At 40.5% G+C, this 17,150-nt stretch overlaps 1 protein-coding gene and 1 long non-coding RNA gene across 6 annotated transcripts in view; one reads left to right on the top strand and one right to left on the bottom strand.

Moving 5' to 3' along the window:
* Positions 1-978, bottom strand: part of LOC124502664 (uncharacterized) — a 50,142-nt gene extending 49,164 nt beyond the window's left edge. The window contains exon 1 of the long non-coding RNA XR_006959970.1: positions 854-978. This is a non-coding gene — a long non-coding RNA (uncharacterized LOC124502664). The remainder of the gene's footprint in view (positions 1-853) is intronic.
* A 2,628-nt stretch (positions 979-3,606) lies between these two features.
* The window catches only part of ITPR2 (inositol 1,4,5-trisphosphate receptor type 2), a 500,503-nt gene continuing 486,959 nt past the window's right edge, over positions 3,607-17,150 (top strand). For all 5 annotated transcript variants that reach the window (XM_047065390.1, XM_047065392.1, XM_047065391.1 and 2 more), the window contains exon 1: positions 3,607-4,149. In XM_047065390.1, coding sequence (XP_046921346.1) covers positions 4,058-4,149 — 92 coding nt within the window. In that variant the 5' untranslated portion in view covers positions 3,607-4,057. The remainder of the gene's footprint in view (positions 4,150-17,150) is intronic.

Below are 17,150 nucleotides of genomic sequence, written 5' to 3'. Positions count from 1 at the left end.
CCAGCAGCCTGAGATTCCTCCCACTTTTAGAATATGTTCTGGGTATCTGACATCCCAGCCCTTATCGATCTTCCCAAGTGTAGACTGCACATCTGGGGTGTGCCGGGGTGGCCCAAGGAGTGGCCAAGGAATGACTACCTGTAGGGACTATCGGTGGGAAGACTTGGAAATGTGGGCCAATTCTCCCTGTACCACCTGTAACAGTTTATTACCTTAAATTGCAACTTTTAATATTTAGACTATGTTGCAAGGGTCTCCAATTACTCTTGCCCCTGAGGCCCACAAATGTTATGGGCAGGGTGGCCTGGCTATGGGAATTCATGAAGAGCAAGAACTTGACCTTGGCAGTATCTGGGAAGTTTCACTGGGGAGGTAGAGCTTGAACAGGCAGAGCTGGGAGAAGGGAAGGAGGAAGAGGAATTTCTGACAGAGGGGAACATCACACTCAAAGACATGGAACTGAAAGTGTCAGCTTGTATGTGGGGAATCTAGCTTTCCATGAGGACATCAGGAGTGGAAGAGTAGAAACAAAGGAGACCAGATCATACACTACCCAGAATGCTAGTACATGGTGAAGTGTCTCGTATTCTCAGCACAGGAGATCCATTTACATGGACTGATGTTCATGACATCTAATATTCACTCCAGTAGGGTTAGGGTCTTTGAAAATCTTTATGTAGACAATGGGGTGTCATTGTAAGTGTGAAAAGTTTTGATCAGATCAACTTTGTAAAGAGAGAGTGCTGGCTTGCCATGAGGATGGTGAGCAAGCATGGGGGCAAGATAAAAAGAAAATGTATTTGAGATAATGGAAGAGGAAGAAAGAGGTAGAGAAAGGAATACGACTTGGTACCTGGATTCTAAAGAGGTTGGTGAAGCCATTTGATGAAAAAGGTGATTTCTACGGGTGCCTCGCTGGCTCAGTCAGTACAGCATGCAACTCCTGATCTCTGGTGGGGAGTTCCAGTCCCACATTGGGGGTAGAGTTTACTTTAAAAAAAAAGAAAAGAAAAAGGTGATTTCTATTTGAAGCTGGACATTTTTTACTTTGCATAGTTAGTCAGATGGTAGTAAGGAATTAAGTAATGTGTTTTACCCTACCTGGGGTTTCACTGAATTCTTTTTAGTCATACGCTGACACCTTTTTTCCAGTCCGGGCAGTTAGATATGAGGATACCCTTGCCCAAAGTAGGTGTCCGGTGGGACCAAGAGGACAAGGTCAAGTTAAAGAAAAGAAACACTGAACACAAGTGTAAGTGTGAAGAATGATTTTTCAGTGAGTCTCTTTTAAACTTATCTGGTTTTCCTCTCTGTTCCCCCCAACCTGCGACATTTTTTTCCACTGACTTTTGTAACAGCTTTATTGAGATATAATTCATATACCACAACTCACCCATTTAAAGTGCACAATTCAATAGGTTTTAATAGTCATAGAGTTGTGCAACCATCACCACAATCTATTTTAGAACATTTTCATCTCCCCAAAAAGAAATCCTGTGCCCTTTACTTACCTACTCCAAGCCCTAGGTAACCACTAACCTACTTTTTATCTCCACAGATTTGTGTACTCTGGACATTTTGTATAAAAAGAATAATATATGATCCCAATGTCTGGTTTTTTTCACTTAGCAAAATCTTCTTAAGGTTCATTTATGTTGTAGCATGAATCACTACTTCATTCCTTTTCATGGCCAAATAATGTTCCCTTGTGTTTATCTACTCATCGGTTGACGGTCATTTGGGAAATTTCCTCTTTGGGGTTTTATGAATAAAACCACTATGAGTATTTGGGTAAAGGTTTTGTGTACATATAAGTTTTCATTTCTCTTGGATATATACTTAGAGATGGAAATGTTGGGTTAAATAGAAACTCTGTGTTCAACTTTTTGAGGAAGTCCTAAACTGTTTTTCAAAGTGTTGTGCCATTTTACATTTGCACTAGGAGTGTTTGAAGGTTCCAAAATCCAAGGAAAAACATTTGTGACTTTGACCAATAATTGAACATCCATTAAATGTATGACAGAGGGCTGTGCAACATAGAGAGTGATAGATAGGTTGTCATATACAAATCCCCTGGATAAACAGAAACCTCTGTTTCTTTTAATAGTTCATGTTTAATGCCTTGGAGGCCCCAAACAGTAACATCATTTGTGTAGACAGAGGAGGATTTCTATCATATAGGAGGCATTTCTAAGTTGCTAAGTACCCTTTTCCAAAGGAGAACGCAGACGTAAAGAGATCTGTCAGCTGCATGGTAGGACAATGACTGGGTCCAGTTTATCTCAACACTTACAGGCCTTGTGCTAGCATTTCCTGGATTCTGGGTCTAACACTCTATTGTCTTCTTTCCTGCAGGCTTTCTAAACACACATATTTGAACATTAAGCTTATTTTTCTTTCATATTCCATTGTATGACCGTAAGTCTCAACCAAAACCATCTATGAATTGTAAGACATCTCTGATCTATAATTTAAGCTTTGGTCAGTTGCACAGTTTGAAATACACCACTCTGCATGTCCTGAGCTCCTCTGCCTTTCTGTAAACCCGGCTCTGTGAAGATTCCTCGGGTCGCAATTCTTTGATTGGGTTGCTAGTGTCCTAAACGAGTTTGCCTTCTCCAGGTCTCCCAGAAAAATAGAGCAAAAGGCTTCTAAAATGATATGATGAGGGGTACAAACACAACAGAGGAGTGGAAAGGCGTCCTGGCACCACTTTCATTTGTCACCGCTGGAGCTTTAAGGGTCAGCAGACGTCGTCTGGGAGATGGTGACGGTGGGCTCCCGAGGTGGAAGGTTAAACCTTGGGTTGGGGTTAAGGAAGTGCAGGAGGCGTGGCTTGGAGACTTAAGAGAAGGTTCACCTCCACAGGTTGGCCACAAAAACTGCTGGCTCCTCAAGTGATGTTTACGTCCATTGAAGTTCGCACCCACCTGGACATCAGCTGACAGGTCAGGTTTCACTAACTGCGTATACCTGAGACAAAAACCCAAACTACATACTCCAAATAGAGACAGAGCCTCCCTTCCCTCCCTCCATCCTTCCCTTTCCTCCTTCCCTGCTTCCTTCCTTCTCCTTCTCTTTCCTCTCCTTATTTTCTTTATTATGTACTTATTTTCTATTTCTATTACACACCCTCCACCCCCCCACTTCACCTTCTTCTCCCTACGTCGGCAAATTACCCTCCCCCACCCCACCGACCCGACCCCGGCTCCACCTTTTCATCTCCTGGCGTTTAGCAGGCTCACTCCACCGCGCGCGACCCCCGCGCCGGTCAGGCCAATTCTCACCCTCCCTGCTCCCTTAAAAGCCCAGGGAAAACGTCTTGGCCCCACCATCATGCACTTTCCCGGGAGGGGACTGTCGCACCCCAGGCCCATAAGCTCCAGGGCGGCTATAAACCTCGCTTTTCCTCGCTCTGAGGGCCCCCGCCGCCCCTCTAGCGCCAGAGGCTCACCACAGCGCGCCGCTTCCCGGGTGGCCCGGCCTCCCCAGAGTCGCCCCGCCCCGTTCCAGCTCCGCCTCCGGCCGCAGCTCGCTGATTGGCCTTCCACCTCCTTTCCCCGGGCTCCTCTCCTCCCCTCAGCCCAATGGGCATCGCCACCTGGTCCAAAAATTCCCCCAAGGGGACCGAGGGGCTCTGCTACCACCGGCTCCTGCAGGGCGGCGGGGACCGCCGCGGTGGGGCGCAGAACGAGGAGGGGACCCGGAGCGGGGGAGCGGAGGAGGCGGGAGGAGGAGCAGAGGTGTTGGAGAGAAAAGTTCTGAAAGGAACAGGAAACCTGCCGGGGAAGCGGCGGCTGCGGCTCTCGGGCCCCTCCGACCCCCAGGGCTGCGCACGTCGCGGGGCGTCCGCCGCAGCGGCTTCGCTCCGGGCCGGCTTCCCCGGCGCGGGGGCAGGGCTGAGCCACGACACTCGGTCACTCAGGCCGTGCCCTTCGCTGCCGCTGTCGGCGCTGCAGCTGTGCGCTCCGTTCCGCCTCTGCCGCGGCGGCTCCCCGGAGAGGGCGGCGAGGGCGCAGGGAAGAGGAGGGACGTCTACTTTGGAGCATGAAGCAGCATGTCTGATAAAATGTCCAGCTTCCTCTACATAGGGGACATCGTGTCCCTGTACGCGGAGGGCTCAGTCAACGGCTTCATCAGCACCCTGGGGTAAGCCGGGGACGCGGGCTGCGCAGCGCCCGCGCTCTCTCTCCTGAACCATCCCCGCCCCTGCTCGCGCCGCCGCGTCCCCCTGCTCCCGCCCGGGGGGTGGCCGGGCCGCGCGGCTGGGTCTGTGCTCCCGCGGACAGCGCCGGGCGCTCGGCTCGCTCGCAGGAAGCTGCCCGGAGAGGCAAGACTTTCTCAGCAACTTCGTAATCTCAAGCTCAGAGACGCATCAAAAAAGGAGGAAGTGATTCAAAAGCCCCGAGACAGGCCCTGCGAAGAAGTCTTCGCTAGCTTCTCCAAGGGTTGTTTTCGTTAAATGTGTTTGTTTTCCCGAAAAGGTAGAACAATACTGCACCTCTCCCGGTCTTGGCGAGCGACCACCCCCAAACCCCTGTCTCTCAGGGCAGTCGATAAAAGTCCGTGGCCTTGGACATGAAACTCAGGCGACGTGGTGAGCCAAAGTGTGGCTTTGCCCCTGCGGGGGTTGCTCACCGTCTCGTCTTCTCTGAAGTAATTTCCTTTCGGCTTTGCCAAACCGGGACTTGCCGTCAGGGGTAGCCCAGGGATGATGACTGCAGCTCTGTGACCCTTAGACGTCTCTGAGGGCCTCCTGGTTCTAGAACGCAGACCTGCTTTTCCCCTGTCCCGGGCCTTGGCCCACTGAAATCCTGAACTTATCCTGGAACTCAGCCAAGTGCAGGGCTCTTGAGATTCGAGCTGACTTATGAATGGGGGAAATAGCTATATAAACATAACATGTGCTAGTTGGTTAAATAGGACTTCCTTGATGACTAGTATTTTCTCTCTGTCCTGATTGTGAATACCAGTTAGCAGTTTAAATATGCACGCGGCAATGTGTTTTCATGCGCACGCATTTTTTTTTTTTTTTAATTTTTATTACCTTGCGGTCTCAGTATTCAGACTGCCCACTCTTTAGGATTTCAGGCTGCAGAACTGGTGTTTCCACTCCTGGCCGGTCACTGTTAGGTTTTAGGGCACATGACTTAACATGCAGTGTCCTTGGACCGTGACTGTGAGCCATATTATAACGGAGTGGGTGCCTACTCGACCGAGGTCGTGGAAGTCACCAGTACTTACACAGTTTGTGTTAATTGTGCATCTCCCCTGTAGGTGAAGGAAGGGAGGTAGATATAATTGATTCCCTTTAAGGTCAATGTTAATCGTGAAACTGAAATGGGTAAGAAAAAATGTCAGTGGCCAGTGTGTATGTTGGGCTTGTAACTCATGAGCTACCATTTGTTCCTGACAGAATTCACAGTACAAGGACATTTTTGTGCCCCCAGCACCATTTTGCAGATGAACTCTGTTGCACTTCACCTTTCCCCACCATAGACTCACTCTCTGGGTGGTGGGTAAGCAGGAACGGCTCCAGGGCCAAAATGCTTAGGGTCAAATCCTGCCTTCTCCATGTGTGAATCTTATGACTGTGGGATGGGCAAGTTACAAAATTGCTCTGTATCTCAGTTTCCTCATGTCTAAAGTTGGGAAGAATGATGGTTTCTACCTCACAGGGCTTTGGTGAGGAAGAAGTGAGTTAATATATGTAAAGTGCTTAGCACAGTACCTGGCACATAGTAAGCACTTATGTGTCAGCTATTGTAATTAGCACTACCTTGGTTCCTGTGAACACTAGTTAACACTGGTAGACAAAATGATAAAAAAAAAAAAAGGACTAGGAATAGAGTATAAAGCCTAGACAAACAAAAGGCCATGTGTTTGTAGTGTCTCATTCAGCAAAGGTATGTGTTTATGTATCTATACACATAAAGAGTTATAGGTGGTAAATCAGGAAGCTGCTGCTTCAGCAGTTGTGGACTCTGTCCTGCTCATTATAGAGATCAGGGAACTCAGGGGAAGAGAAATGAGGTGACTTACCTAAGAAACAGAGGATATTAATGCCAAAAGCTGGAACTGTAACCCTGTCTCCAGATTCCCAGCCGAGTGTGTGTTTCTTTGGCGACATATCATAATCTTTAAGCCTTGAGAAAAAGAAAGCTCTCGACCTTTAATGTAGTGTGTGTTTGTGAAAATATTTATTTGTATCCAAATTTCTTGCTGGTGTTTTGAAAGTTGCTTCTACAGAACATGTGTAGTATTATTTTTCTGTTAACAAATTGAGTCTTGTTGAGGTTAATATGACAAGACCTCTGTGTAGCTCGATTCTGAGGTGAGGAAGGATCTTCAGAAAAGCTGCCCTTGGTGAAGCTTGGTGCTTTGATTGGATATTCTTTTTCTCTAACCTGTGGAGCTAAAAATTTGGCTTAAAGTTTCTGATTTCTGTTTTAGCTCTTTATCCATTTGACACTTTTGATAGCATGATGGCTTTTCAAATTCAGCTTAAGAGAGTAGTTAATGAGAATTTAGTGGATAAGCATTTCAAGGTAATTCTTGGTAAAGATAGTCATCTGCAAACAAATTTTGTCTGATTTGAACATTTAGTGTGTAAGGAAGTTTTGGAGGATATGCATTATTATCATTTTGCTTTGGGGAAGTTTTGCAATAAGGTAATGAATTTTTCTGTTAAAAAACCGATCAGTTTCATTCTCGAAGAGTTTAGCAGGCTCCTCTTAGAGATACTTCCTACTGGAAATGTGGGAGGAATTTTCTTAGGCTCTGTGACTGAGCTTCCAAGTTTGATTTCTCAGTGTGAGAAATTAGAATGCCCCAGTTGCAAAGATTTGCATTTCTTCTTTTTTCTCCAGTTATCCTTTAACCAGTACGTACCTGATGTTTCTGAATCCCAAATTGTTGCTGACTGAGGTATTTTTCTCCCAGCTTGTGTAGGTGCAAAAGGGGCCAGTTTGTATTTTGTAACTTAATTTTTCATCTAAACATCTATTTAAGAAACACTTATATTGATTTAAGGAAAACTGCTTTAAATCCTGTAGAATGAAGATGGTGAATATATTTTAAACAAACAAATTTCTGGCTAATGGTACATTTTAGGGTTATAGTTTTTTTTTTTTTAAAGGAAGGGAGGGAATTTTGGGACCTGCTGTACAATTTTAAATGCAGTGGTAATAGTTCCTTCTTCCCTTTTCTATTTTCTGTATCCTGAGCCTCACTTCCCTGGTTATTGCCACATCTGACACTTCATATTTCTGAATATGATATCACCTTGAATATGATATCAAGGTCAATATCACCTTGACCAGTGATTAGGTACCATCCAGTGGGAATGAGCATAGCAGGACTTCCAGGGTGGGTGGGATAGAATCAGTAAAAAGGTATTTAACTCCTTCATTGTCTATTCTCCATATGGTTGAAAGGTTAGTAAATGACACATGTGCATATGAGTGTGTGTGTGTGTGTGTGTGTGTGTGTGTGTGTGTGTCTATATATGTATAAGTGATTGCTGCTTTTGGCTTGAGGTTTCTTCACAGGATCTACCAAGAGTCAACACCCACTAGTTAAAGTCTCAGCAAACTATCAGATGACACTCATTGATGCCGTGACTACACAGTATCATAATAATCTCTTAACCAGAGTGACAAAAAACTGGGGCCCTTATCTTTACTTGCTGCTTGATTTTTGGCCAATTCAGTGAACTTTTCAGTACCTTTGTTTCCATGTTCAATGATGGACGTTAGGTAGGGTGATGGCATGTCACACAGTTTATAATTCTACCTTAATTCCTCGGATGAATAAAACTATAAATGCATACCTTTTATTGTTCCCAATTATAGTCCCTTGACTTTCCCTTCCTGATCTTTTTCTCTGTTTAATGTTTTTGGTATTTAAATATTTGCAGATTTGGTTTATTACTATCTTTTCTTCTGTCATTGAATTATGCTACTCTTATTACAGTTTTAAGATTCTTTCCCTTACTAGGACTGATCAGTGAAGAAAGAGTCAAGTAGATGAAGCAAGGCATGGTTATAGTCAACTTCTATTTTAGTATAATTTGCAGATTATCTTTAGTCTTTCCAACAGAACCCTTCCAAGTTAACAGCCAGTATTTCCTGCTGTAACTAGCTGTATAAACTTAGCTTTGTTTTGGTTGAGGCATATGCTATTTTGATAAAAAACATCTAAAAATCCATTGAATATTTGCATGCATGTTCAGTGGAGAGGAAGAAGACAGTATAATCTTGAAAACTTAGCTGTTTTGGAAAATCTAAGGGTTAGTAGTGTCATGTTATGGAACTTGAAATCTGCTCAGGTACAAAGACAGTTTCTCAAGTGGTGAACATAAAGTCTATTTTAAGCTAAAGTGGACTGTTTCTTAAACTTAGAAGTCATTCCATAAATGACTTCTCTTTTAGCTTTTAGACCCTCTCTTGTGGATAGCTCGGTCAGGTAAACAACCATCCCTCCTCAAATGCCTGGCTTGGCTCTGATAGACTGAAACTCACAGGCAACTGCTTGATCTTTTTCTAGGTTTAACAGAAGCTTATTTTATTTTATTTTATTTTATTTTATTTTATTTTTTGCATAGGTAACACATTTCATAATCACTTTGTCCCCTTGGAACTGTTCTTGTACAGATGGTACAAGGGTAACTTACAGAATATAGACAGAATACTATAGACTCATAATTTAAAACTGAAATTCCAGGCAGAGGGTGTGTCTTCATATACAAATATAGAAGAAGAAGTAACAGTGGACATCTATGACAAATTTATGGCATAGTAACAGAATGAATTTTACTCCTTTTTTTTTTTTAACACCGGATCTTGGTAACCGATCATCAGATTATAATGAGAAGTGTAACTTTAATGATCATTCATTCATTCATTCATTCAATGGATAAAACTCTGCTTTTCAAATGTATTGATGCCTTTTTTTTTTTTTTTTGTGGTTATCTTTCCACTCCCATGCAGATTTAGACTGGAAAGTTTTCAATATATGCCTTAGAAAACCATAATTCTACTTGAAAAATACAAAACAACATACATGGGAAATAGTGACAGAAAATAGAACAGCATATTAGCAGTTATGGCACCACATGGTGAATGGATAGGTGATTTCCATTTTCATTTTTGTATCTCCTATGTTTCCCAGGTTCTATATATGTTTCTGTAATTAAACATCTATTACTGATACAGTTGGGAAAGCTAGCCAAAGTGAAAGTGATGTTTTGAAAGAGTCTTCAGTTTCTTATTACTGTTAGTCGACAGTATTTATCTTAAAAAGCATAAATAAAGCATTGTACTGGTCATGGTCTGCAAGAAAACTACAGACGAGGAAACTGCATGCTACTGAAATAGATGGTCTTATGTTTACTGTAAACCCAACTTGTTCCTAGCTATTATTGGTATTTTAAAATGTATTAGGGAAAATGTTTGGCCAGTAATGCTGAGCAGTTATGAATGATTGATTTAACTTATACAGTAAATAAATAGTTCGTTTTATTTTAGAAGTCTGTTTATACATGTAAGAAGTAAGCACTTTAGCATGGCCGACTTGTTCATGTTCATAATCTTAGTAGTCACAATGAAACTTTTATTTCCTGAGTCAGCTTCTATAGGCGATAGTTTGTGAAGGATTTCTTTTTGTGTAGGTATGATTGAAATATTTTTCTTAAGAATCTTTGAAATGGATGATTAGCTCTCTTAAAATTCAAATCACTCATTAGTTAACAATGGCTATTTTATAGTTTATACTAACACACACCCACAGAAATCCAACCCTGAATAGGAATAAATTAAATTATGAGGCTATTTACAAAAAAGTTTAATCATAAAATTGAAAATGTGTCTACATCATGCATCAAGTCCATGTAACTTTCCTTGTGAGGTGGTTTATGCTGGAGCATGCTGCAGATGGAATCATTAATTCACTCAACAAATATTTAATGAGCCCTGACTATGTGCTTGGGATACAGTGTGAAGATATGCTGGATCTTATGTAGTGTGGATTCCTTTGAGAAGTTGGCTAAGACCTATGAGAGAGTATATGTATTTGACACCTTCTTTGCTCTCAGTGCTATAAATGCCACAGGGTAAAGAACTGTCATTTTAATCTTTGTATGCTTAGCACCTCACACAGTTCCTGTTTAATAAATGTTTGTGAAGTCAGCGTAGTAACTATTTAGTGATGGAGGTGAGACTGATATTGAATAACCACAACATAAGGCAATTCTTTTCAAATGTTATAAAGATGATTAAAAACAGTATTGTAAAGAAGTCAGAAGAAGATTCTGTTGCTTCTTGCTGGTATGATCTCGGTGGGGGGGGCGCTTCGAGGAGGAGGTCGTATTTAAGCTGAACTTTGAAAGATCATTAGGATGGATATTTGTCTCAAATCTGTACCCATAATTTGAGCACGTATTATTTTTTTATTTTAGAGAGAAAGAGAGAGAGAGGGCACGGGTGGGGGAGAGGGGCAGCCGGAGAGAGAGAATCTTAAGCAGGCTCCGCACTGAGCGTGGAGCCAGACGCGGGGCTCAGTCCCACAACCCTGGGATCATGGCCTGAGCTGAAATCAAGAGTTGGATGCTTAACTGACTGAGCCACCCAGGTGCCCCTTGATATATATTTTTGATGGTTTTTTTTTCTTCATTTAAAAAGAGGCTTGGTGGGGCGCCTGGGTGGCGCAGTCGGTTAAGCGTCCGACTTCAGCCAGGTCACCATCTCGCGGTCCGTGAGTTCGAGCCCCGCGTCGGGCTCTGGGCTGATGGCTCAGAGCCTGGAGCCTGTTTCCGATTCTGTGTCTCCCTCTCTCTCTGCCCCTCCCCCGTTCATGCTCTGCCTCTCTCTGTCCCAAAAATAAATAAACGTTGAAAAAAAAAATAAAAAAAAAAATAAAAAAATAAAAAGAGGCTTGGTGAAATTTTACTGTCGATTTTTGATAGCTCCAAAAAAGGAAGCAAACAATTGGATATTTTTGAGATATGAAAAGATAGAAGACATGATCTAAGAAGATATTTTATGCTAATTTCCAAATATGAGAAGTTTAAGTTTGGCTCAGATCCTCTGAGTTGTTTAGACTGCCTTCAATCTTTGTCACATACACTGAATTTACTGAGACCCCAGATAACAAGGGCATGTTATAAAGAAGAAACTTGGGAATTATTTGGGGGAATTTATACAATGCTTCCAGCTTCTTAGGATATTATATATTTACTCCTTTCCCCTTATTTTTCCTTGTCCCCAGTGTTTCATAGTTTTTCTTCAGGAATCATGAACCTAATTAGAGTCTTACAGATCCCTGGAAATTTAGGCAATAAGGACAACTTTTTATCTAACATAGTTCTAAATTTCTTGGGATGCAAAAAAAAAAATAGTTTTGTTTTTTGTTTTTTTGCTTCATACTGCCTATGACTGTTCAATACATACACACACACACACACACACACACATTCACACTTGGTATAGAATACCTTTCTGGTAGGTATGAAGCCCTCTTTTTTTTTGATGCATTTATAGATAACCATGAATGCGGGGAAAGGCTTAGGAAGTGAGCAAAGCATACTCTGAATACATGTCTAAATTCTTAGAATTCAAATGTGTTATTGAGATTCTATTAGTAAGATGTTTGATCTATTAAAATACCCTCATAAAAATTTCTTTGTGAAAATTACAAAATGCTAGACTTTTATTATATATTAGTTACCCAAAACAATTCCTCAACAGAGTCCTAGAGAAAACTGAAGTTTTTAATTAAGTAATTTCCTGGATATCTAGCCCTCTAAGACCTTGTGGTAGTGACTAATTTTGAAACAATCACTAAAGGCAGACACTGCTACTCTCCACATGTTATTGAAAAGAGGATTCATCAAATTATGTAGGGAATTACATGGATCATCAGAGCTAAATAGAGCACAAACAGAACCGAGAGAAACAAAAAGATAAAACTGGACCATAAAGTCGTTGATTGACTTTTCTACTGGCAAATCAAAGTGTATTGCAGGTTTTTCCTGCTATTTGAAAGTTTACTTTATGCCATTTTGCTTTACAAACGACTTACATTAATACCTAATTTTCATTAATTGAAAGAAATCTGAAGAGAATTTTTGCTTTTATGTCATGGTAATTGCTTCTTTGTTTTCTGCCATTTTGGCTTGCAAAAGCTTTCATAGGAATGCTCTACTTTCCAATAGTGGGGTGGGGAGGAGACCTGTTTTTGTACACATTTCTGAGCCTAAAGTGATCTCCAATTCATGTTCCAACTCACATTTAGTTAAATTATTTACAAACCTTGTATTGAATTGTCTTGGATCCTCTTGAAAAGAATCTATCGGTATCCTTTGCTATTCTCATTCTTATGATCTGATCTCAAAAGCCCAAAAGATTTGGAAAGCAAAAGATACTTGCATATCATTTTCCCACATGGATAAAGCTTAGGAATCAAAAGTCTATATTATATTAGAAGTAAGGTTCTTTTGTTTGTGAGGAACAGAAACCATCTCTGGCTAGCTTAAGCAAAGAAGGAAATGTTAATTATAAGGATACTGGAGGAGCTCCAAGAAATTGAATGATGAGCTCAACAACTGAGCAGTAAGACAGGCAAAAACCCAGGGCTGCTGTGGGAATCTTAATAGCAGAAACTTCTCTCTGGGTTCTCCGTTTACATGACCCGGATCCACCAGCAATTCCTATACTTTGCATCTTCTTAAATTTCAGAATGTTGAGTGATGGAGTTTGTCTCCACTCAGATTATTCATTAAGGTGCATGAACAATGCCAGGTTTGATTATCACGGAAATCACTGAGCAGAGGTGTCTGATTTCTGCTGGCTTCTGGGCAGTGTGGTATGGGGAGAGAGCTAAGGGGATTGTGAGCTTAGATCACTACTTTGTAGGTAAATAGTAACTTCCTAACTGCCTTTCTAAATAAATTGTGGTAAAATACATATAACATAAAACTTGCAATCTTAACCATTTTAAGTATAAAATTCAGTGGCGTTAATCATATTTACAATGTTGTGCAGCCATCACCACTATCCATTTTCAGATTTTTCATCATCCCAGACAGAAAGTCTGTACTCTTTAGATAATCACTTTCCCCACTTCCCCTCTGTGACTCCTAGTCTACTTTCTGTCTCTATGAATTTACCTATTCCAGGTGCCTCACATAAATGGAATCATACAATATTTGTCCTTTTGTGTCTGGGCTTATTTTACTAACTATAATGTCTTCAAGCATCATCCATATTGTAGCATGTACCAGTACTCCGTTCCATTTTATCACCAAATAATATCCTATTGGAAGGATTTAGCATGTGTGTTTATCTCTTCATCCGTTGATGGTTATTTGGGGTTGATTCCATTTTTAATTGTTATGAATGACGCTGCCATGAATATTCATGCACAGGTTTTTGTGTGGATATATATATATTTTGTGTGGATATATATTTTTAATTCTTTTGGGTATATATCTAACAATGGAATTGGGGGGTCATATGGTAACCTCTTTCACATTTTGCCTCAGCCTTTCCTATTCTTATCTTGCTCTACCCTTTTACCTCCCTACTATCTTATTATATACAATATAATTTACTATTTAATGTACCCATTGTTTATCATATGTCTATGAACTCTTTGAAGGTGGGGATCTTTTTGTTTTGTCAATGAGTATCTCAAGTGCTTGGCTCAATAAATATTTATTGAATTAGAATATATATATTCTCAGGGTACCTGGGTGGTTCAGCTGGTCAAGCATCTGACTCTTGAATTGGGCTCAGGTCATGATCTCAGTGTTGTGGGATTGAGACTGCATCAGGCTCTGTGCTGAGTGTGGACCCTTCTTAAGATTCTCTCTCCTTCTCTCTCTGTTTCCTCTCTCCACCCCTCCTTCCCTGTCCCAAGCCGCTTGTGTGCACACTCTCTCTAGAATAATAAAAAAAGAGAATATATGTATTGTCAAATCTCTAAGTAGCTGTTAACATCAGTCCTTCTCCGGAAAGAAATCAATATAATTGTTCTTATTAAATGTTTTGAGAATCTATATAGGTAATTCTTTTGAAACACATGAAAGTTGCCATTAGTTTTATGGTGCCATTAAACTTCACTATAATAGGGAGTTCAATAATCTCTTGGGTCATATCTCTGCACCTACCTAGCCCAACATGTGATAAATCCTATAGTCTAGAAAAAGTAATGTGTATAGCCTTGTTTAATAGCCACATGAAAGAAAAGTTGATATTTCAGAAAGTTCGATTTTGTTTTTAATGTGTGCAAAGGGTGAATTTGTCATCTCTTTCTCTTTGTGGATAGTATATGATATATCCAGGGAGACATTTTGGCAAAAAAAGTTTAGTTGGGAATAATTTGCTAATATGAAACCGGAGAATGGTTGGAGAATTTATAGAACTTAAGAAAAATAGAATGACAACTTGTAATTTTTATTTTTGAAATTTAAGGATAAGTGTCTGGAAAATTTAAAAAGTAAGATAATGTCATTCTATTTCCTTTAGTTCTAATGTGCCATGATCTTCTATGATAGGTGTTTAAAATGTAATATTTTTAGAAAAGTACATTTGAGATGAAAGATACAAAACATGATCAGTTTTGCTTCATTTCTGTAACATCCACATTAATTCAGTGGAAGTACATCACACCAATTAAAGACAGTGACTTAAAAAATATATTATACAAAGCATCAACACAGTTACATTAGGGATCCAAAAGAAGTTAATGATTTAAGGACTAGCTACTTGTGTTTGGCTAAAGTGTTCAAGGTCATTGCTGATATCAGGGACATAACTACTTAAACATTTGCATTTCAAGTAGATTTTTGGCTTCAACCATGTTTTCAAAGAGGGTAATTTCAAACCTGGTTTGTTAAAATAGGCAGGAAATGTAAAGAAAGGAATTTTGTTGTTTTAAGGACTCTATGCTTGTGGCTAGGAATGGTAAATATTATGACACTTTTAAATCAAATTAAGCCTCATTGTCAATGAAAGTGTTAGTTATTTAAAACTTTACCAAATTAATCCATTTCTAGGATTAAGAACAAATGAAAATAGAGCCTCTATTTACCTTTCTTCACTATTTACCTGGCAGGACATGATTTAATAGTTGAGTTCTAATTCTAAATTCATGTGAAGAATGAGCCTCCTTTCCCAATCAGTACAAATGAAGTCATTGTTATCTGTTAGGGTGAAACCAAGTGCTTATTTCCAGTCTTAGCTGCTAAAGAATCTCTCAGAAAGGCTTTTAAAAATATTATCAAATTGCAAGTATAATAACACTTTGTTAATTATTGAAGAATCTGAATAAAGAATTGTTTAGATAAATTGTCATGTAGGACCTTTGAGAGGCAGTAATTACCTTGGCATATAAAGTTATACTATGACAGTTTTCTAAAGAGTGTGGGGCACCTGGGTGGCTCAGTCAGTTGAGCATCTGACTTCAGCTCAGGTCATGATCTCACGGTTTGTGGGTTTGAGCCCCGTGTCGGGCTCTGTGCTGACAGCTCAGAGCCTGGGGCCTGCTTCGGATTCTGTGTCAGTCTCTCTGCTACTTCCCCACTCATGCTCTGCCTCTCTCTCCTTCAAAAATAAATAAACATTAAAACAATTTTTTTAAAGAGTAGATCAACATTCATATTGCACTTTTTTTTCAAAATGGAATTATAATTAATATGATAAACTCTAAAGAATTGATGCCAACTGCATCATTTAGTTTGAGACCAATTTAACTTAGCAAAATACATTTTAATTTCAGTTTCCATATCAGAGTCTGCTAGTTATTCTCTCAAATTCATTTTTCCTTTCTTCCTTTTTATTTATTTATTTAATAGAATTTATTGTGAAATTGGTTTCCATACTATTTTCTTTTCTTCCATACTAACAGAAGTATTTTAGTTTGTGGGTGCCTGGAGTAAAGACCACATTTCCCAGCCTCCCTTGCAGCCAGGGTGGTCATGGACTATACTTGGAGGTCGGTCCTATAAAGAAGGCTTTTATTGCCTTCCTCCCCACCCCACCACCTTCAGTTAATTGCAATATGAGCAGATAAGAAACCATGTTGAATCATGGTGATAATAGAGCATCTATAAATGAACCTGTTCTCTGGATATCCTCAAATCCTGGCTTGACTATATTCTAACAGATGATGAAACTGGATAGGCACACAAAGGCCAGATCATATTCCCCATTAGGTAATGTGAAGCCATTGAAGGATTTTTAAGCAGGATAGTGAAATGATCAGGTTTTGCTGTAGGGGGATCAGACAGTGGTAAAGAGCAAGAATAGAATAAGGTTGGAAATGGTAGACATGGGAGGAATCAGGGTCATATGTAAGGCAGCCTGAGCCAGGCAGCTGTGCTGGGGATGAAAAGTAGCTTATCATAGAATCACTGAAGGGACAGTATCTCTGGTTAGTGTTTCACTTACCAGACCTAAAAAGTTTCATAGATTAAAATATTCATTGTGACTTTTGAGGCTTTATTTTAAGAATGAAACACATGGGGTGCTGAGTGGCTCAGTCAGTTAGGCGTCCGACTTCAGCTCAGGTAATGATCTCAAGCCTTGTTGAGTTTGAGCCCTGTGTCTGGCTCTGTGCTGACAGCTGAGAGCCTGGAACCTTCTTCGGATTGTGTTTCCCTCGCTCTTAGCCCTTCCCTGCTCCCCCTGCTCCCCCTGCTCGTGCTCTGTGTCTCTCTGTCTCTCAAAAATAAATAAACATTGAAGAAAAAATTTAGAAATTTCTTAAAAAAAAAAAAAAACGAAACATATAGAAAGAAGTTTCTGTTTCATTTGCTTATATTTGGATAAAATGCCATGAAGCCCAGCACAACCTCATGCCTTTTGGGGCTCTGAGATCCAAGCCTCATCTTGTTCCATGCTTTCCTCTGCTGGCTCTCTGCTTCAGGCACAATGCTTCCCTCCCCCTCCCCCTTTTTTTAGGTGCACAAACATTCTGAGCTTCCTCTTACAACAGGGCCTTTTCACACATTTTCTTCTCTGTCTGGTAGGTTTCCTCACTTAACCCCATGCCTTTCACCTAATTTATACCTATTCATTATTCAGATTTCAGCTCAGTGACCCTTCTGCAGTAAACTTTTCCTGATCTCCCAGACTGTGTGAGTTCCCTTT

The sequence above is a fragment of the Lynx rufus genome, unplaced genomic scaffold, assembly GCF_022079265.1.
Source record: "Lynx rufus isolate CCGP_SWC_20201006 ecotype Redwood Valley unplaced genomic scaffold, mLynRuf1.p SCAF_7, whole genome shotgun sequence".
Classification (NCBI taxonomy): Eukaryota; Metazoa; Chordata; class Mammalia; order Carnivora; family Felidae; genus Lynx; species Lynx rufus.
This window is presented reverse-complemented; position numbering and strand designations above follow the sequence as displayed.